We start from the raw sequence: 18,669 nt of genomic DNA, 5'->3' as shown, positions 1-18,669 counted from the left end.
AAGCGTGCTGCATCCCATTGGTCCCAGTGTCCTTGGCACCGGCGAGCGCATTATCACCGCGTCCGCGCACACGACAGCCTACATGCTCCATGCGCCGGAGAATAGCACTATACCGTTCACTTATCGTCCGCTGACACGATCAATGCTTTAAGTGCATGCGCCGATGATTGTTACATTATACGCCATTCGGCGGTTGGCATCCGCGGATACGAATGGGTAACTGTACTATTGTCTAGTCTGTTTCACTATGCTGATTGCAGTCTATTTTTGTTGTTGGCGCCGTCCGCGGACACGATGCGCCACACCGTTCGCTGTCCTCCTGAACACGGCGTCGGCGCGCCGCCCACACATTGACATCCTGTGTGTCATCGGCGCGCCGGCCGTCCGCGGACACGGTGTTGTCGTGCCGTCCGCGGACATCCGCTGGCACGACGTTGTCGCTGAAATGGCCCGTCCGCTGGCACGACGTTGTCGCCGAAATGGCCCGTCCGCTGGCATGACGTTGTCGGCGCCGGCTGCCTGCATATCCTGACCTAGGCAGCCTCAACTGCGTCGCAGCGCCAGCCTGGCTCAGTTTTTCGAGGTCCATGATAAGATAGTTTCGAGTGCGCGGCATATCTTCTCAAGCAACACAACCTTGGCGTCACCCTCATAGATGGAGGATATGCCAGCTTTTCCGGGGGTGTCATCATGGTCGCACAGCAACCTCGGTGGCAGATGGGGTGGACGTGCATGCGTGGGACTCGAGCTATTAATGATATGGGCGCGACGGCGTCTCCGGGGTATTTGAAGGGCTCGGACGCTAGCAAGAGTGTGCAAGAGTCTCCCAAAAGGAACGACAGCGGGGACGGACTGCGCGGACCTCGGAGAAAGCAAATAGGGAAACGACGGAAAGCTGACAGGTTGAGGAGACGGGTGGCCCTGTTTTATACCTAAAGACGGGTGTAAGGGGTTTAAACCGTTAAAAATAGTAGCTAGTAAGGAGTGGTGTCTGAGGGACATCGATGCCCAACTGAATGTACACTGGGTCTTAACCATGCATAGAATAACAATAACTGCGGAAAAGAGACTTTAGCACAATTCAGTCGAGCATTTATAAACTAAAATAGGGTGAACATGGGCACAACATCGGAGGTTGCGTACAGGAGTATCGAGAAAAGATTGTATAGAAACTTTTGTCATATTCTGTGAAGGGACGCTAAAGGGGCGAACCTCATCCCCCGTATCATTAAAATTATGACGCTTTCTTTGTTTGCCACTGTTTATTGCATTGCCTTGAAGCTCCGGTGGCGCCTTTGCGTGAAAATTCCATGGCGCTCTCCGTTGCATTTTGCACTGGATTTCCATTGTGACACTTTATCTGAATTTGGTGTTTCCTCGTGTGGTACTATGTGTGATATCATTGCTTAGCAACCTTTGCTTAAGTCCTAAAATGGTAGCTACTTGGCAGACTGACGCGTATAAAACAAGCCCCAGCATGTAGCATTTCCTCCCCACTGTTCTCTCCTGAGCTGTTGTAGTGGGACACCTGTTCTATGCAGCTATGCCCATGCGATCAAGCTTAATGAACGAATACTGTAGATTTTATAGCTCAGGCTGTCCTCTAACCTGCATTGTGCTACCATACCTGAGACATCCTAAATTGCTCTCGTACCCAAGGAGTAAGTGTTCCAGATATTCCTATCTGTCTCTTCAGGACATTTCCAGGATGCGTAGAACGCGCTGTTGGCTTGCTCCCCGTTTTTTTTTCTTGCCCAAAGATTCAGAGATATCTTGCATGTGTCATGTCAATACATGTGCCATTTGTTGTCAGCTTCAGCATTTCAATGCTGTTCCTGCTGAGTTGCATGTTTCAAACAAGCATTATCAGGTATTACTACCCTCCAAGACGTCTAGACTTCCCATTTTATACCAATCAAATTCATTGTATGTTATTTGAGCCTTCCAGTGTGAGCGGGGAATGTACATTGCTCACATATAGTCAGTACACATGCATTAATATTGTAGATAGCCTCAAGCTACAGAGTTGTAAGTATCAAAGCCGGTGAGGGCTACGACATGTGCTCATACAAGTTCAAAGGGGATCAAGGGAGAACCTCGCGCCAATCGATTGCTAGGGAGCAACTACAAAATTGCGAGTATTTCAATCTTCGAAAGCAAACCTCGAGGCAAACATGCGATGGACATGCAGCCGTCTATGCACAGACACAATGCTACCCTTATAGAGCTCTCGCTTCGTTTGTCATTTGATGGTTACACTACCAGGAAGTTTTGTAGGACATACTGCATGAGTCAGTGGTGCTGTGACCTAAACTCCAAGTGGAGCGCTATCGTAACCTCTGAGTTCAACTCCCGATTCCGTCCCCAATTTACAATAGTGCATAAGTAGGAATACCAGGACATCCAATATTATTTATCCAGCATCCATCCACCGTATCCACTGTATCATTAAAAGTGTGACCCTTTTTAATTTACTGCTATTTGCCTATTGCATTGCCGTGAAGCTCCAGTCCGAAACAAATACCGTGGCGCTCTCCATTGCATTTTGCACTGGATTTTCAGAGAGCTTTATCCAAATTTGGTGTTTCCTGGCGTGTCATTCTAAGTTAAATGTGCTAGATATGCATTAGTAGGAATAGCTACACCAAAGTATCTAGATTTTCCATTCCATATCACCTCCATTTTTGCTATACATTGCCCATAAATAGTCAATAGTGGATCGCGGGCAACATTAAAGCTCAAGCTATGGTGCTGTCACTTGGTTTGCCGATTTTAGCAATTTCATCGCGGCCCCGTTCCGTGGCACACTTGGCATAAGTTAGTACTTGGTGCTTTGCCCCGAAATTCTAGTAGTAATCTGTCCTGGACTTTCGGTACCCGTAAAGCTCTTATTTCACATTCGCGCTTTACTAGTAAACAAGGTTTAATCGTTTAAGTTGGGGTATCACATCCTACTCATACTACAGTGACAAAACCAGGGAAAGTTTGTACAGCTATCTATTGCAAAGCAACCCTTATTTTCTTATATTGTCCCTTTCAACCTTATCTGACCTCTTAGTTGGTATCCTACGCACTTTAATTGTAATCAATTCTCAGTCGTTTTGATCATTTGACATTTATCTCGACTGTTGTCGGAAACTTCTTTTTGGCATTGTGACGCGTTGCGATGCCCAACATGGCCAAAATGAATTCAGGCCGTTATAATGACAAAGTTGCCGTTGCAATGCTCGTCGCAATGACCATTTTAATACACTGTAATGGGTTTGCGACGGGATTATGGCCAACGTTGCCGACAGTGCAACGGAATTAGCGGGAATAAAACGTGTTACAATGACCCCAATGGCCCAAATGGTAAAGTCGCCGTTGCGATGCAAAAAGGAGATTTCCGACAGTACTACAGCCGTCTGTCATGTCTCGGCCTATCGTCACTCTTGGGTGTTCGAGCGCGAGAAGTGGTATACACTGGAAGTAGCACAAGTAATCATTCAATCCATCCCAGTATCAACTACAGGAACCATAGTGTAAACAATCCGGAGTGGAACGAAGGTGTTGGCCTTGTTCAAAATAAAAGGTTCAACGCGTACGCAGCAGCAGCGCCACAAAGGGACTCGCGTTGAAGTATAGAACCACTACCGACCTACATTCTGAAAACAGGGGACATTCAAAAGCGGGCAACGTGCGGGCCGACAGGAGCCGCAACCAAACACAACCACACCGTTCGTGTCATAAGTTTGAAGATACGATTAGATACCAATTGACGTGCGAATGATTCAACAGAGGGTTCCACCGATGTAAGATTTGCCTGCATTATCCATCCATTACGAACTACATAATAATATACACTGCTGTATTATACGCAGTACACTATGGTAAAAAGAGAAGCCAAATTTGAAGTGTCGTTAAAAGTAGCGCACCGTTCATGAAAGCCGAAATCAGCAATCACCCTATATACTCTCCAGGACGCAGTCCAAGACCGCACACCTCCGCTCCACGAACACAACTCTGACCGCCTCCCGCATCACCTCGTCCAACAGCTCCGCTGGATTAAGGCAGCGCGTCTCTTCGACCCCGTCCACTTGAACCTCCTTATAGACTCCGGGATTCCTGACGCCACGCGCGCTAACGTGCCTTCCCCACACCCACCCAGCGCTCGCGGCGACAGCAACGCCTGCGTGGTCGGGAACGTGCGGTCCAAAGCCTACGGAGAGCACTTCGCCGGGGGCGTGGCTTCCGTATCCATTTGGGTAGACACCGCGGAGAGACGCTTTCGGGGCGGACCATCCCGAGTTGTTTAGGATGAGGGTGAGGAACGGCTGTTCATGTGTTTAGTAGGTAAAAAAGAGAAGTGGGTGACGAGAAACATACAGTGTCGTATTTTCGCGCCATCCAGTACGTGGATGACGGAACACCGAACATGTAAGACCCGTCGCCAACGACGGCAGCGACGAAGTCGTACCCGCCTTGTCGCGTACCAACGCCGGTGCCTGGAGTGGGAGGAGGGGTGTCGGTGCATGTCGCAGTGGCGGCATCAACGACGCGGCTGCCGAGGATAGACCCGACGCCAGCTCCGATTCCCCATCCCAGCGACGAGCCCCCCGAGGTGATGACGGACCCGATGCTGGCGCCTGACAATGCTTCCGAAGATGCACATGGCTTCTTCCAGTCGTCGTCGAACGAGAACCGTCCCTCGGCGCGAGTGTGCCCCCATGTCTGTGCAAAGTTGGTGACAGACTCGTTGAGAATCAGCGCTCCCCCGCGAGGCACGCTCGCTTCGATCGCGCGGCGGAGGGAAGCGATGATCTGCGACGCTGTGAAAGACGACAGTAATGGCTCTGTATCAGGCGACAGAGGCCTCGGAACAGACTCGAACGCCTCCGCCGCGTCCATCCTTGCGATCCACTCGTCGTGCAGCCTCGTGATCTCCTGAGACCGCTCTCTGACGGTCTCATTGGTAAGCGCTCCGTTTTTCTCGTTCGTGAACTTCGTCGCCTGCAGAAGCTGCGTCAGCGCCACCTCCGAATCGGCGCGCGCCACAAGCTCCGCATCGACGTGCCACATTCCGATGCCACCCTTGAGCGGGTCCCCACCATCGAGCACGAACACCCTGGCGTCTTCACTTGGCCTTTCGAAGTTCCCTGCAGAGTCGCGGTTCATTGGTATCCACGGCATTCCGACTTCGATGGCGAGGACGACATCCGCAGTCCGCAAGAGCGGCGTGTGCGTGCCCGGCGTGAGAATCGTCGTTCCAAGGAAGTAAGGAAATGAGTGGGGACAGTTCGTCGTCGATGGTGTGACAGATACAATTGGCACCGCGAGGAGCGTGCTGAGCGCCAACAAAGGTGAGATAGCCGAGGGCATTCTCCCGATGTGCGACGTCAAGATGAGTGGACGGTGGGCTGTGAGGAGCGCAGAGGCGATGGTGGAGACGGCTGAAGCATGAAAGCTACGTGAGCATCGTTCGGTGTGAGATTTCCGGGCCTGTTGGAACAGACCTGCTTACCGACAGGTGAAAGACCAGCAGGGCATATTGCTGGCCATTTGTACATTGTGATGGGGGCTTTCATGAGTGACTCGTCGATCTCCTGTTCCATGACCTCTCTTCTCGCCCAGAGGTACACAGGTCCCTGTGGCTCTGACGTCGCTCTATGGGCAGCATAAGAGAGAGAAGACGACCAACCAGCGAATGACGTACATTTGCAGCGCTCGCCGAACCACCTGCGTGAGGTTAACGGGCGACTCGATTTGAGCCGTATACCGCATGTGTTGGCGCACTGCTTGAGTTTGATCCGGAATATCTTGCATCCACATAATCCACTCGTTACGTGAGCCCTTGAGCTCGCCTTCGCAGGTGAACGGCGAGGCACCAGCGTAGATGAGAACAGGCGTTCGACCAACATCGACGTTGTGAAGCGCGCCTGCAAGAGCCTGTGGGGCGTTTCCACAAAGTTGGATGTAAGATTACACTAGGTGATGGACATTTGAGTCGAGAAAAACGCACCTGTGTCCCAATCCCAACGTGCACGATAACAGCAGCTGGCTTCCCCGTCACCTGCGCGTACCCCTGCGCTGCGCTCAGCGCGACCATCTCGTTCGGACATATGATAATTTCGAGCCTCGTCCTCCCGTACTGAACGCGCTGCCTCTCCAAGTCCTCGAGTAGAGCGGGATGGTCTGATCCCCAGTTCACAAATGCGTGGGTGATGCCAACCTGGGCGAGTGTATGAAGGAAGAGTGAGGACGTCGTGAACATTTCCCGACGATGATTCAGAAGAGGTGGGCGTGAAGTACCAACCCTCGTCCAGGATGATCATGTCCTGGGTTAAATAACACCTACTAGGACTAACCAAAAGGCGTGTATTGGAGAAGCGACGGGGATCAATCCTGGATGACATGCTGTGCACGTTCGCTGGTAGAATTACGTTGCCCTGCGAGATACGCACTTCAAGTATTTGCCGCACTGACAGCTTATAAGCGCTGCATGGTCGTGTCATTTGACGTCGGTGTCTCGATAAACTGGCTATATACGCGGATCAGCGATATATAGGCGCACGGTTTGGAGTTTGAGTCTTGCCTTTTGAGCTTCTTTGGCTATTATCGGTCAGCGACAATCACAGCGTGCGGGAGAAGAATGACTCGGATTCTCCAGCTCTTTAGGGCCGAACCCTCTTGAACTGGATGTTTCAACTCCTTTTACCTTAGCCGCATGGTCGGCGATAGGCAGCCCCCATGTGTTTGCGTGAATGTCGCTTATGAGCGTTGACCCTGACAGAATCAGGGAAGCGTTTGGCCTTGGAAGGAGAAGGCGGTGTTAGGACTACGATAGTCGCGAGATGGAGGCGCAAAGCAAGGCACCGCAAGAGTCGAAGTTCATACGGATTTGGAGGCTTTAGGCACACGTTTCTCTCACGTTGGCCATTGCGGACGGTCTCAGATTTATGAAGGTGTCCTGTCACGAGCCAAAAAAAAACACCAGGATTATCTTTGACGCATGGAAATGAAAACAAAATATGTCAACGTTACGTTCATATAGCGTCCAAAACGCAATCCACGACTGCACACCGCCGCTCCTCCAGCACCACTCGCACCGCCTCTCGAATGACCATGTCCAGAACTTCTTTTGGGCTCCGGCCGTTTGTCTCGTCCTCCTGCACCCTTACACCGCCCTGCTCGATACCATGAGCACTCACCCGCCGTCCCCATGCCCAGCCAGCACTCGCGGCGACGGCGACGCCCGAGTGGTCAGGGACGTTCGGCCCGAACCCGACGCTCAGCTTCTGGCCTCCTGCGGCCGACCCGAGCCCGTGTGGATACACGCCGAGCATCGAGCCCATCGGTGCGCCCCAGCCAGAGTTGTTCAAGATAACCGTAAGAAACGGCTAGCAACAAAACACACATCGATTAGATCCGTGCACGGGACGCAGAGATCGGACGGCGGCTTACAGCATTGTACTTGCGGGCCATCCAAAACACCGTCGACGGCACGCCGAACATGAAGCACCCGTCGCCTACGACGGCAGCCGCGAAGTCGAAGCCTCTCCGCCTCTCGAGATCGCCTATGCTGTCCTGTGCATCTGTGACGCGGCTGCCGAGTATCGTGCCCACGCTGGCGCCGATTGCCCAGCCGAGCGACGATCCGCGCGAGGTGATGACGCCGCCTATGCTCTTGCCCGCGTCGGCTGACGCTGACGATTTCAGGTTGGAGGCGATGCGCCCTTCTGCGCGGGTGTGTTCCCAAATCAGCGGGTACTTTGTGACTGTCTCGTTCAGGACGAGCGCGCCACTCGGTGGAACGAGCTCGTTGATCGCGCGGCGGAGAGAGGCGACAATTTGAGGAGTCGTGAAGTTCTTCACTGGTCTCGTTGGTCCCATCAGTATACTCTGGGGCGCATCTTCGCCCAGCGTGGAAGGAGAGTCAGACCGAGTATCATCGGTGGCCGTATCCATGTCGTCGCTCTTCCTCGAGAAGGAAACCTTGCGACGCTTCGACACGGGCGAAATTGGGGAAATGGGAGGCGACGGTGGCTGCTCTCCCTTCTGCACCCTCGTCAGCGGAAGAGGCACCACCACCCCAAACCCCTCCGCCTTATCCATCCCCGCGATCCACTCCTCATGCAGCTTCTCCATTTCCCCCGCCATCTCCTTCACCCTCGCCTCATCAAGAACGCCTTCCGCGCCCGCTCGCACAGCTTGCTCAATCTGCCCCAGCGCAACCCCCGCATCCGCAAGCGCCACAGCCTCCGCATCGACATGCCACATCCCGACACGGCTCTTCAGCGGGTCCCCGCCATCCAGCACAAAAATACGCGCGCTCTCGCTCGGCTTCTCGAAGTTGCCCTGTGCATCGCGGTTCCCCGGGATCCACGGCACCTCCGTGTCCACGATGAGGATCACGTCCGCGCGCTGCAGGACCGCGTGGTGTGTCCCCGCTGCGAGGTAGGTCGTCCCGAGGAAGTACGGGTGCGAGTGCGGGCAGTTTGTGGTCGAGGGTACGGTCGAGATGATGGGGATCGCGAGGTGCGCGCTGAGCGCGAGGAGGGGCTTGATTGCGGCGGAGCTGCGGCCGATGTTGGAGGTGAGGATGAGGGGCTGGGTGGAGGCGAGGAGGGCGGAGGTTATTGCGGATACGACTTTAGAAGGTAAAGTTAGATTCTTATGAGGTATTCTGCACGTTCAGAAGCTAGGGCGTACTTTGCGGGGAAAGAGCAGCAGGACATATAGCGGGCCACTTGAGCATCGAGATCGGCGCGCGCATGAGCGCCTCGTCTATGTCCTGTTCCATCACCTCTCTGCGTGCCCAAAGGTAAACCGGGCCCTTCGGCTCGGACGTCGCGCTATAGCAAACACAAAACCAAAGTTACCACGAATTTTCCAGGAGCTGGAGAAGCTGCGAGCGATGCTGACGTACATCTGCAGTGCGCGGCGCACGGTCTGCGTGAGGTTCACAGGCGAGTCAATCTGTGCGACATGCCGGACGTGCTGCCGCACAGCGTGGGCCTGGTCAGGAAAGTCCTGCAACCACATGATCCACTCGTTCCGGGAGCCCTTGAGCTCTCCCTCGTACGTGAACGGGGACGAGCCGGCGTATATCAGCACGGGCACACGCCCAACGTCGACGTTGTGGATCGCGCCTGCGAGGGCCTGCGATTGTAGTCAGCCACGGGGGATGTATAGCAGAGTGGAGAAGACAAAGAAGAGGCGTACTTGAGTTCCAACCTCGACGTGGACGATAACCGCAGCAGGCTTGCCAGTGACCTGCGCATACCCCTGAGCGGCGCTCAGCGCGACCATCTCATTGGGGCACGTTATAATCTCGAGTGCAGTCTTCCCGTCTTCGACGCGCTGCCGCTCGAGGTCCTCGAGAAGCGCGGGGTGGTCCGAGCCCCAGTTGACGAACGCATGCGTGATGCCCACCTGGGCGAGCGTGCGCAGGAACAGGGACGATGTAGTGTACATGAAGGTGGGTGTCAGCGTCGGTGAGTTAGCGGGTGGGCGTGGTGGAGCACAGGGGCTTATATGAGTTACGTGTGTGGTAAGGTTGAGCTATAAGTAAGTGTGGGGTCACGATGTTCTTCCGTCGTGTGCTGGAGCGCTACAACCATCTTGCCCAGTCCTGGGATCCAAGGAGCGAACGGGTGTGTAATTTTTCTATCGAGTATAGTTAGCTTCTGTCTGCGGCGGTCATTACGCCGGCTACCTGAGTTTACTCCACCTTCAATAAAGCGTCGATGTGGACGTAAGTTATATAGCCTGTACGAGATGTGCGGCGCTCGGTACTGTGCGGTGATTTGCAGGAAGCTCGATACCGGGATGGTCTCGTGTCTGCGGGGACCGGTCCGCTGGGCACGTGCATAGCCCCTGTATGCAGCGAAAGTCTTCGAGCATCAGCGGAAACATCTGGTCAAAGATTCGTAAGGTCAGTGTTGTTAGCCTCGGCGAAAGAAACCGTGCATACGTTCCGCGTTCTTTGCTGCAAGACTAGAAAAAGTTACTCTAGTGTGGAGACCCCGTTTGCAAGGCGTAAACGTGACTGCCACCATCTGCCAAATTCATGCCCCGAAAGGTCCTCAGGACGGCTAGAGACGTAGAACAAGAGACATAAGGCCGCGCGAGTGTAGCACGGCAAAGCCCGTTACCTGTCCTTCGGAGATTGGCAAATTGTCCATTTATTTGTGAAGCACTATGGAGAATGATTCGTATGCTAATCTATGTCCGGCCTTGCTTTCTCAGTTTGCAACAGTAAAACCGTCATGGTAAACGACCGCACCAATATATGCACCATCAGCCAAACCGCGCGCAACAGGACCACCGAAACGAACTAAGCTCTGAAGAGCTTCAACGCAACAACGGACAGCGACAGGCACGTCGTTGACAAAAGACATGGTGGTTGACACCACTCGGAAGCCCCGCCGACACGACAGATAAAGGATAGGAGACATCAGCCACAGCGCCGATACCGGGCTCGGATCTCACTAACATCATAACATCACATGACTTTTGTGGATCTGACCATCGGGCTGCAAGCAAAGCGACGAGCTTCCCCCCCAAATCCCAGTCCTTGTTAAGAAAGAGTACTTCCAGTCACAGATTAGGATCGGATCGTACCTGCGCCATATGCAAAGCTGGGGTTGATAAGACTTAGACCAGAGCGGCAACGCATCCGCGTAGGGATGTGGCCAATAAGACCAAAGATGCATGTCTGAAGGACCAAAGTCAAGTGCTGAACGTTGAACGTGCCAACCAATTCGGAATGAGCTGAAGTTGGGGCGTCGAATAAGTCGGGAGTGATGACGGCAGATCGTGGAGGGCGGGAGTGAGTGCTAACCAAGAACTCTACGATCCAGTGATTCTGGCTGGTAAAGAGAGTCACGGCATCCTAAGACATCACAACCATCCTGTTCGTAATTCCAGAGGTAGCAATGCATGATTGAAGCCAGGTCCAGCGTTAGTCGTTAAGTTGCACATAATAGAGGCGCATATAATCAATCCAAATGTTGTTTTCTTATGAGAGAATGTCTCAAGAAGAAATGGAGAGCGCTGATGAAGAATGCTGAGCTCGAGAGTCATGGTGGTGATCATGCAACACGACGGTCGAGTGGTTGCGATGCCATTGCCTCCGGACACTGCCGTGCGGGTCGGGAGTGGGACCCCGGAGGGCCTATCTGAGGGCTACACGTCTCATTCCGCGTTGCCCAACAATCTCTTACGCCGTCTGCCACGTTCACCTCCATCTCTCTTTCCACCCCTCTCGTTTCCGCCTGTAGACATTGACAGCAATGGCAGATCCCACAAAGGCAGAGACGGATGCCGTCTTCAAGGTCCTCAGGGCCCAGAAGGCGAACAAGGTGCGTCTGTCTCATTGGTGCGCTGTGCGCGGATGGGCAGGCGCTGACAATTTTTCTTACGGGTGGTGTTATGCAGATGTGCTTCGATTGTCAGGCTCGCAACCCGACGTGGTCGAGTGTAACGTACGGCATCTACATCTGCCTCGACTGCTCCAGTGTCCATCGCAACATGGGCGTGCACATCAGTTTCGTCCGGTATGCCACTTATCACAAGCAAACAGCCCCTTCGTACGGACTGCTCGTACTTACAACTCGTTGTGCTCCTGTAGATCGACCAATCTGGACAGCTGGCAACTCAACCAGCTGCGCACGATGAAGGTCGGCGGGAACGCCTCTGCGACCGAGTTTTTCTCCCGCCACGGCGGCTCGTCTCTCCTCAGCGACTCGGACACGAAGAAGAAGTACTCCAGCAAAGCCGCTGAGCTCTACAGAGAGGAGCTCGCCAAGCGCGTGAAGGAGGACGTCTCCAGGTGAGCTCTCCAGCATCCTTCACCTTCCACGGTTCGCATGTTTTCTGACACCAGTGCCCCGCTCATCACAGATTCCCCGCCCGCGTCTTCGTCGAAGGCATGGACGCTTCCGCCTCCGCCACACCTGCCTCCTCTGGCATCCAAGAAGAAGAGGACTTCTTCTCGTCCTGGGACAAACCCGCCGCTGCAAAAGCCGCCCCCGCCAAATCCTCACCCGCCACCTCCCCTCCCGCCATCGGCAAGCCCCCGCGCACCGTCGTCCCCGCCAAACCGCGCACCGTCGTCTCCCCCACCTCCTCCTCTGGCAGCGTCCCCAAGCTCGGCGCCACGCGCTCCACGTCGACGACCTCGGCGCTCGGTGCGTCGGCGGCGGCGAAGAAGTCGAAGCTGGGCGGGCTGGGCGCGAAGAAGGCGGTCGCGCCGATCGACTTTGCGGAGGCGGAGCGGAAGGCGGCGGAGGAGGCGGAGCGGATAAAGCAGCTGGGGTACGACCGCGAGCGCGAGGAGGCGGAGGAGCGCCAGCGCAAGGAGGCGGACAAGGCTGCGCTGGCGGAGAAGGCCAAGTCGTTTTCGTCTTCGTCCGCTGCTGCGGCATCGGCGGGCAGGGCGGTGCCCGGGAAGGTGGATGTACAGAAGGGGAACAGTCAGGATCTGGAGAGGCTCGGTATGGGGTTCCGGAAGCTTGGGTTCGGGGGTATGCCTGCTGCTGCGTCGCCGGTGACTTCTTCGCGGTCAAGGTAAGTCTCCCCTACCTTCATCTTTCTCTCTCTCAAGGGTATCTGATCGGCACCCACGCAACAGCCCCGCGAACGACAACGCGCCCACGACCGCGCGCGACAAATTCGGGAACCAAAAAGCGATCTCGTCAGACATGTACTTCGGGCGGAACGACTACGACGCCGCGTCCGTCTCGGAGGCGCAGACGCGGCTGCAGAACTTCCAGGGCGCGACGTCGATCTCGTCGAGCCAGTACTTTGGGCGGAGCGAGGAGGAGGAGGAGCTCGAGCGCGCGCTCGCGGACGGCGGGCTGCTCGGGGACGGGAACCTCGCGCACCTCGAGGTCGCCGCGCGCGATGCGTACGCGCGGCTGATGGCGAACCCGGATGTGCAGAATCTGGGGGAGAGTATACGGTCTGGGGCGCTCAAGGTTGGTTGTGGTTTTTCTTGTCGCTGGTTCTTGTCTTGTGGTGCTGATTTGATATGTGGGTACAGCTCTCCGATTATTTGGCGCAGATGTCGCAGCAGTAGACTTTTTGCTCGACCTCGTAATACGGTACTGTGTGTAGTGCTTTTGAGTGGTACATCAGGTCTTTTCCCTATACTCTACTCTAGAGGGTCGAGGGAAATTGGGGTATATCATATTTCTGCATGACTTTATGGTTTCTCGTTATATATCTTCTGGTTTTTCCAAAACTTGTCCGAATCTGAGTAAGGTCAGCCCCTATCCGGTATTGCCCCCGCGCTGGGGTTTGTCCGGCGCAGTTCAGCATCAGTCACGGTGCCCCGGCACGTCGACTATGATCAGGTTTATACTCGTCCAGGTCTGTCGTATCTCTCCCTGCCGCTTGTTGTTCATCTCGTTGATGTGAATGGCGATGGTCGTTCGACCTTGTAGAATAGGCAGGGCAAGACGCGGCTGTCGAAGTGGTATGTGCCGTACGATGACGACGAGAAGGTGCGCTTGTCTCCCCTTCCCCTTCCCCTCCGCTTCCTCGGGGTGGCCTTTCTCGCTACTTGGGCGCGCGCTGGGGCTGTTGAGGTGACGCTGATCTGGGTGCGTGGGCTTTATGCAGGTGCGGATGCGGGGAGAGGTGCACCGGTTAGTTGCGCCGAGGGATCAGAAGTATCAGTCTAACTTTGTCGAGGTGCGTCTGCTCTGCGTTGTCGCCCATGCAATGGCCTTCTTCCGCCCTCCATTCTCCGTTGTAGTCTGCTAACGCGGGTCGAACAGTTCCGGCACCACAAGATCGTCTATAGGCGGTACGCTGGCCTGTTCTTCTGCGTGTGCGTCGACGCGAACGACAACGAGCTTGCCTATCTTGAGGCTATCCACCTTTTCGTCGAGATTCTGGGTGAGTCTCTCATCTCATAAACCCCTCTTTCCTCTTCAATCCTTCGTACGGCTGTCTTTGTCTCTGTTTCGAGCCTTCGTCCCCGCCCCCGCCTTTGAGCTTTCCTTCTTTCAGCCTTTCTTCTGCTCCCCATGGGCTTTCGTCCAACCTTCCCTCATACTTCACCGCTTCATCATCGTCCTCGACTTCGTCCACATCTTTCCTTCACGTCACGCTGACTAAGCTTGGGTTTCACATTGGTCTAGACTCCTTCTTTGACAACGTTTGCGAGCTCGACCTCGTATTCAACTTCTACAAGGTAAGACACCATCTCATCAAAGACTAATGCATCGCTGACTACGCTCGGATCATATTAAGGTATACGCGATTCTGGACGAGATCTTCCTCGCGGGAGAGATAGAGGAGACGAGCAAGGAGGTTGTATTGTCACGGTTGGACGAGCTGGAGAAGTTGGAGTAAAGAGCTGCGACGGATTGTAGGGATCCATTGGACTGGTTTGATGGTTCTGGTGAGTCTATTCCCCAGCCCCCAATCGCCGCCCCGAACCGTCGGCTTGGAACGATAGCTTATACGACTCCTGCAGACGATTCACACCGATCCTTTCGGCCCTTCCAAGGTGGATCGTCAGACACCGCCGCTCTGCCGTGGATTAAGCCACCCCGGTCGGGGCGATTGCTTCTTGATTTGCTTGGCCATCGTTTTGTCTCTGGTATTGAATACAAACGAGACTCTCGTGTATCTACGCACATCGGACGGTTAAATCTCATCGACATGAACATGCTAGCGATCGGACGATTCTATCGGCCTATCCCATTTCTGCCTGACTGAATGGTGTTCAGCTCTGAACAAGATTGTCCCGAAGGCGATGAAAAAAATCACATGGGAATGCTGCAGTGATGTGTGAGTATGTGTATATATGTTTCATGAACGAGATTGCCTTACAAGCGCCATTCAATCGTATTCGCTATGTTTGTCAGACGCAAGTCAGAGGGCGCGCCGGATGAATTTAGTTCCCTGCACGGGACCGCTGCGCACTGGCCGGCGGTCTCGGACGCGTCGTCTCGGGCTCAGGAGCTTTAACGCCCTCGCTTGAGGCGCCCGCGCGCCGACGCGCGATCACTACCAATGTTGATGAAAAGAGAAAAAAATCTTGCGGCTTGAAAATCCCCATGAAAATCATCAGCACGTACCTAGCTTCGGTCAGCTGGTACGGCGTATGCGTGTGATGGTTTCTCTTTTATGGAGGTGTGGATTAACCATTGAACAGATGGTACACCTTTCTACCGTATCTTCAGTCCTGTTGAGCTGAATTGCTGACTGTATGAACTCGTCAGTTATTCAGTACTTGTCTATGACGACTGAGACCTTGGCAGGGACCGCAGCTGCCGTCGCACGGTGTGCGTCGTGTTGGAGACTCTTTCGTTAATCCCACTCCCGTCAGCACCCAGCGCTCATTTTGACAGATAGGTTGGCGTGCACCCCTTAGATCTCGGCAGCAGTACCTCCTCGTCAAATTTACCTCCGTCGCGAAGTGCGACGCCTCACTGATCTGTGGCACCTTCTGTCTCCGGAAACTTCCCCCGGCATTTCTGCTCCTCGTCGGCATGTCAGCCCTGCGTCATCGTACGCGCTCAAAACAAAAGAACTGGCTAATGCAGTATGTACCGGCGCGAACCCTGGTCAGGAGGCCCCGGCGAAATCTCTGGATCAATCTCTCAGTCCACACATTGGACACGCTGAGGTGGCCCACCGCACCGGACTCACCGGCATCTCTGGCAGCGACTCTGCCAAAAACTACGCATGGTTACATCATTCATCTTCATCGGCCCAATCGTCGCTCGTCAGTCGCGCGAGCGGTGGTGTTCACGCCGAAGGCCATCAGCTTCTCCAATTCAATGTGCGTAAGAATAAGCCTGCGCCCGTGTGCACTCGCCGGACGTGGCATCGGCGGCCAACCGTCTTCGACCAGATGCTGCGAAGGCGTAAGATGGAGCAGCCTCAAGATTTGCATGATGATGCAGGGCTGCCAGCACGTTCGCGCACAGGGCGGCGGGTCTTTCCCGGTAGGTTAAAGCTGCTATCAAATTCCAAGATGTCAAATGACTAATTGAAACATTTCCTTGTGCAGGAAGTTGAATGAGCCAGTTTGTGTGCGGCCTCTGCCAAGTTTATCGACGATCGCGATACAAAATCAACTTTTTCTCAGCTTTCCCACTGCGTAGCACACGCGAGTGCCACATGAGCATCGCGTGCCCTTTCCCACCGACGAGACAGGAGTCACTGGGGGACAGGCGCACCGATATGTGCGAAACCACTCCGCTCGACCGGGAACCCGGAGCCTGTGCCATGTTCGACGATCGTTAAAAAAAAAGGTTCCAAGTTCCTGCGGGGCCCACCGGGGAATCCCTGCAGAGACCGCGAGTAACGGGAGCGAGGAAGCGATCAGCCCACTGACGCAACCCGCAACAAGAAGCTCACACACACGTAGACACACGTTTACCCAGTGCTTGCGCCGCATCGGGGCAATCGTGCCTGTCCCATCGTCGCAAGACCAGAGAGCCAACGCGCCAGCCGTCTGGTCCCGTTTGGCGGTTCCCGGGGGAGTTTCCGGGCTCCATTTGCCATGCATGGCTTGCCGTCCCAGTGCCGTGTTTTGAAGATCTGCCTGTATGGGCAGGTACAAGGGTCATGACAAAGCTGTGAGCGCGCTTACTTAAATAGCGCACGGTGAGCACGGGAGGAGCCCATAATCTAGCTCTGTGTCTCAACCCCCTGCTCGCGCTTTCGTAAAGGTTGGAGGTATGTCGTTGATAACGGTGAACGAGGCTGCCCCGCGTTTTACTCACTTGTATTTTCACAAGTCACTCCCTCGTGTTCCTTTATCTCCTTTATCTTCACCTGCCGCTCTGAACACTATACCCCGTAAGCATCTCGTGACTTTCATCACCATAGCCATACATGGGTGTCTCTGACGCATGTACTTGCCAGGCTATGACCCTAATTTAATGGAACTCTCGCTCGAGACATATCGTCTCATCGTCACGTACGTTGGCACCCGCTCCGACATCTGCGCCCTCTGTCGCGTATCTCGGCGGTTCCGGATGGCCGCAGAACGTTCCCTGTACAATACCATTTACGCCCACAACGTCAGCGACACCGCAGAGAGATGTGCGCTGTTCGCGAGGCAGCCTCGCATTGCGGCGCACGTTGAAGCGCTCACAATCAGCCTTGGTGGCGACGGCCCTACGATGGCCGAGGACGTGCCAGAGGAGCTCTGGGCGGCTGTCGCGCAGGCGTTGCATAATACGACCCGATTGCGATTCTTCAACCTTGACTGCGCTGGTGATGTGCCCAGCGCTTGGATCCTCGACGACGCGTCCTTCAGCCTTCGCACGTTTCACTGCGATCTCCGGTGGGACGCGCACCTCGTCGAGTTTCTCAACGGCCAGATGGAGCTCGCCGATCTCTATATCTCCGACTACTCCGAGGGCGACGCAGATGGGGTATCTCTATCTCCCGGCGCTCTGCCCGCCCTCTCTGTGCTCGAATGCACATTCAGCGAGGCGGCCTGCGCGCTGCTCCCCGGAAGACCTATATCCCGACTCAAGACGTGCTTCTCGAACGCCGACGTGCAGAAGAAACGCGCGGAAATGGCAAACCTCATCAATAAGATTTCGCTGTCGACGGGCGTACTCGTCGCTCTCGACATCGCCGATTCGTCGTACTGCGAAATCTTTTCGCTGGAGCTTCTCTCAGCTGTGGTCAGCCTGACGAGGGCGATGTACAATCTCCGCTATCTCGGCACGCTTGTCCTGCCTATCGATGGCCCAGAGGTATGGTCCGTTGCATATTGGGCAACTCTTTGCGCTCATCGTTATTGTCTCCACGCAGAGGTTGCAGTTCTACGGGAAGCTCCGCCGACTAGCATTCCTACATACGGTTGAGGTCGACGTCACCGAATGGGAGCCAAGCCCATCGGTGCCAGCCGGTGTGTGCGCCCTTGCAGGCGAGATGCGGCTGTACTGCCCCTCTATACAACGCGTCATCTTCGTGAACGACTTTGAGCGCACAGTTGTGTGTGTCATCAACGGCTCGCCGAAGGTTGACTACTATTCCATCACCGACACGACATGGAGGGAGGTGTAACATCTGAGCTCGAAGAGCTGACTTTGTCGACTGTGAAAGGTGTTCCAATATCCTTGTCCGAGTGCCTCGTTTCTCCTTCATCATCGACACAATGTACGTTTACACGTCTCGTTCATACCCTTCTTATCATTGTCAGAGTATCCATTTGTTAATCTACTGATGCATTACGACCTTTCAACGATACCCCTCCTTCGTATACCACCCACGATGCTGTCTTCTCAAGGATCTCACATTCGTTTGTTAACTTGTCTCAATAATCTGCTCATCTCATACAAGCTTTCCTTGATACCCTTATACCCCGCTTCGCATATCATTTCACGATACCATCCTCTCAACTATCTCACACTCGTTAACCCATCTGTCTTCTCCGCCTGAATTCGATATCCCGATAATAATAGCCTTGTTGTTTTATACAGTCCGAGAAACCGCAATCCGTTTCGGGGAGGCGCCAATCTGTCTGCTGACATCGATTACGAGGTCATTTTGTCCCGCCTGGGACTCTGATCCCAGCAAATAATAAAACGCCTTTGCGGTGCGCATACAAATGAGGAAGGGACAGTGGTGGTTCAATATGCATGTTCTAAAAATTTATTTGTTTGGTTTCCCGATGCTTCTTGTACTTCTCCGGGCGCTCAAAAG

The 18,669-nt window shown here is 54.4% G+C and overlaps 6 protein-coding genes across 6 annotated transcripts; 3 read left to right on the top strand and 3 right to left on the bottom strand.

Moving 5' to 3' along the window:
- Positions 1-232: 232 nt before the first annotated feature.
- Positions 233-589, bottom strand: CONPUDRAFT_154080 (uncharacterized protein; the record flags this gene model as incomplete). Its single annotated transcript, XM_007770666.1, has 1 exon — positions 233-589. One exon carries the CDS (start codon positions 587-589, stop codon positions 233-235), a length of 357 nt encoding a protein of 118 aa, XP_007768856.1.
- Positions 590-3,944: 3,355 nt separating this feature from the next.
- Positions 3,945-6,250, bottom strand: CONPUDRAFT_154079 (uncharacterized protein; the record flags this gene model as incomplete). Its single annotated transcript, XM_007770665.1, has 5 exons — positions 3,945-4,313; positions 4,366-5,429; positions 5,501-5,643; positions 5,693-5,925; positions 5,999-6,250. The coding sequence occupies 5 exons, from the start codon at positions 6,248-6,250 to the stop codon at positions 3,945-3,947; spliced, it is 2,061 nt and encodes a 686-aa protein (XP_007768855.1).
- A 710-nt stretch (positions 6,251-6,960) lies between these two features.
- CONPUDRAFT_104954 (uncharacterized protein) lies at positions 6,961-9,462 on the bottom strand. Its single transcript, XM_007770664.1, has 5 exons — positions 9,202-9,462; positions 8,906-9,138; positions 8,689-8,831; positions 7,441-8,627; positions 6,961-7,376 (listed from the first exon to the last, which is right to left on the bottom strand). The coding sequence occupies exons 1-5, from the start codon at positions 9,451-9,453 to the stop codon at positions 7,023-7,025; spliced, it is 2,169 nt and encodes a 722-aa protein (XP_007768854.1). The 5' UTR covers positions 9,454-9,462; the 3' UTR covers positions 6,961-7,022.
- Positions 9,463-11,189: 1,727 nt separating this feature from the next.
- Positions 11,190-13,163, top strand: CONPUDRAFT_82425 (ArfGap-domain-containing protein). The gene is made up of 6 exons (XM_007770663.1): positions 11,190-11,342; positions 11,419-11,537; positions 11,612-11,812; positions 11,884-12,549; positions 12,614-12,959; positions 13,025-13,163. Exons 1-6 carry the CDS (start codon positions 11,274-11,276, stop codon positions 13,058-13,060), a joined length of 1,437 nt encoding a protein of 478 aa, XP_007768853.1. The 5' UTR covers positions 11,190-11,273; the 3' UTR covers positions 13,061-13,163.
- Positions 13,164-13,329: 166 nt separating this feature from the next.
- Positions 13,330-14,343, top strand: CONPUDRAFT_56409 (clathrin coat assembly protein ap17; the record flags this gene model as incomplete). Its single annotated transcript, XM_007770076.1, has 6 exons — positions 13,330-13,353; positions 13,428-13,487; positions 13,606-13,677; positions 13,764-13,884; positions 14,130-14,182; positions 14,242-14,343. 6 exons carry the CDS (start codon positions 13,330-13,332, stop codon positions 14,341-14,343), a joined length of 432 nt encoding a protein of 143 aa, XP_007768266.1.
- A 2,318-nt stretch (positions 14,344-16,661) lies between these two features.
- On the top strand, positions 16,662-18,223 carry CONPUDRAFT_104945 (uncharacterized protein). The gene is made up of 4 exons (XM_007770662.1): positions 16,662-16,683; positions 16,746-16,806; positions 16,873-17,717; positions 17,776-18,223. Exons 3-4 carry the CDS (start codon positions 16,890-16,892, stop codon positions 18,028-18,030), a joined length of 1,083 nt encoding a protein of 360 aa, XP_007768852.1. The 5' UTR covers positions 16,662-16,683; positions 16,746-16,806; positions 16,873-16,889; the 3' UTR covers positions 18,031-18,223.
- Positions 18,224-18,669: the final 446 nt, after the last annotated feature.

This window comes from Coniophora puteana (genome assembly GCF_000271625.1).
Source record: "Coniophora puteana RWD-64-598 SS2 unplaced genomic scaffold CONPUscaffold_6, whole genome shotgun sequence".
Classification (NCBI taxonomy): domain Eukaryota; kingdom Fungi; phylum Basidiomycota; class Agaricomycetes; order Boletales; family Coniophoraceae; genus Coniophora; species Coniophora puteana.
This window is presented reverse-complemented; position numbering and strand designations above follow the sequence as displayed.

Bases quoted from the DNA above. Each gene is read 5' to 3' on its own strand.
- CONPUDRAFT_104945 (XM_007770662.1), top strand. From the start codon at position 16,890: ATGGAACTCTCGCTCGAGACATATCGTCTCATCGTCACGTACGTTGGC. The intron at 17,718-17,775 runs GTATGGTCCGTT...GTCTCCACGCAG, and splicing joins TGCCTATCGATGGCCCAGAG to AGGTTGCAGTTCTACGGGAA.
- CONPUDRAFT_104954 (XM_007770664.1), bottom strand. From the start codon at position 9,453: ATGTACACTACATCGTCCCTGTTCCTGCGCACGCTCGCCCAGGTGGGC. The intron at 9,139-9,201 runs GTACGCCTCTTC...CTACAATCGCAG, and splicing joins ACGTCGAGGTTGGAACTCAA to GCCCTCGCAGGCGCGATCCA. The intron at 8,628-8,688 runs GTACGCCCTAGC...TACCTTCTAAAG, and splicing joins TGCTGCTCTTTCCCCGCAAA to TCGTATCCGCAATAACCTCC.
- CONPUDRAFT_82425 (XM_007770663.1), top strand. From the start codon at position 11,274: ATGGCAGATCCCACAAAGGCAGAGACGGATGCCGTCTTCAAGGTCCTC. The intron at 11,343-11,418 runs GTGCGTCTGTCT...GGTGTTATGCAG, and splicing joins GGGCCCAGAAGGCGAACAAG to ATGTGCTTCGATTGTCAGGC. The intron at 11,813-11,883 runs GTGAGCTCTCCA...CGCTCATCACAG, and splicing joins GTGAAGGAGGACGTCTCCAG to ATTCCCCGCCCGCGTCTTCG.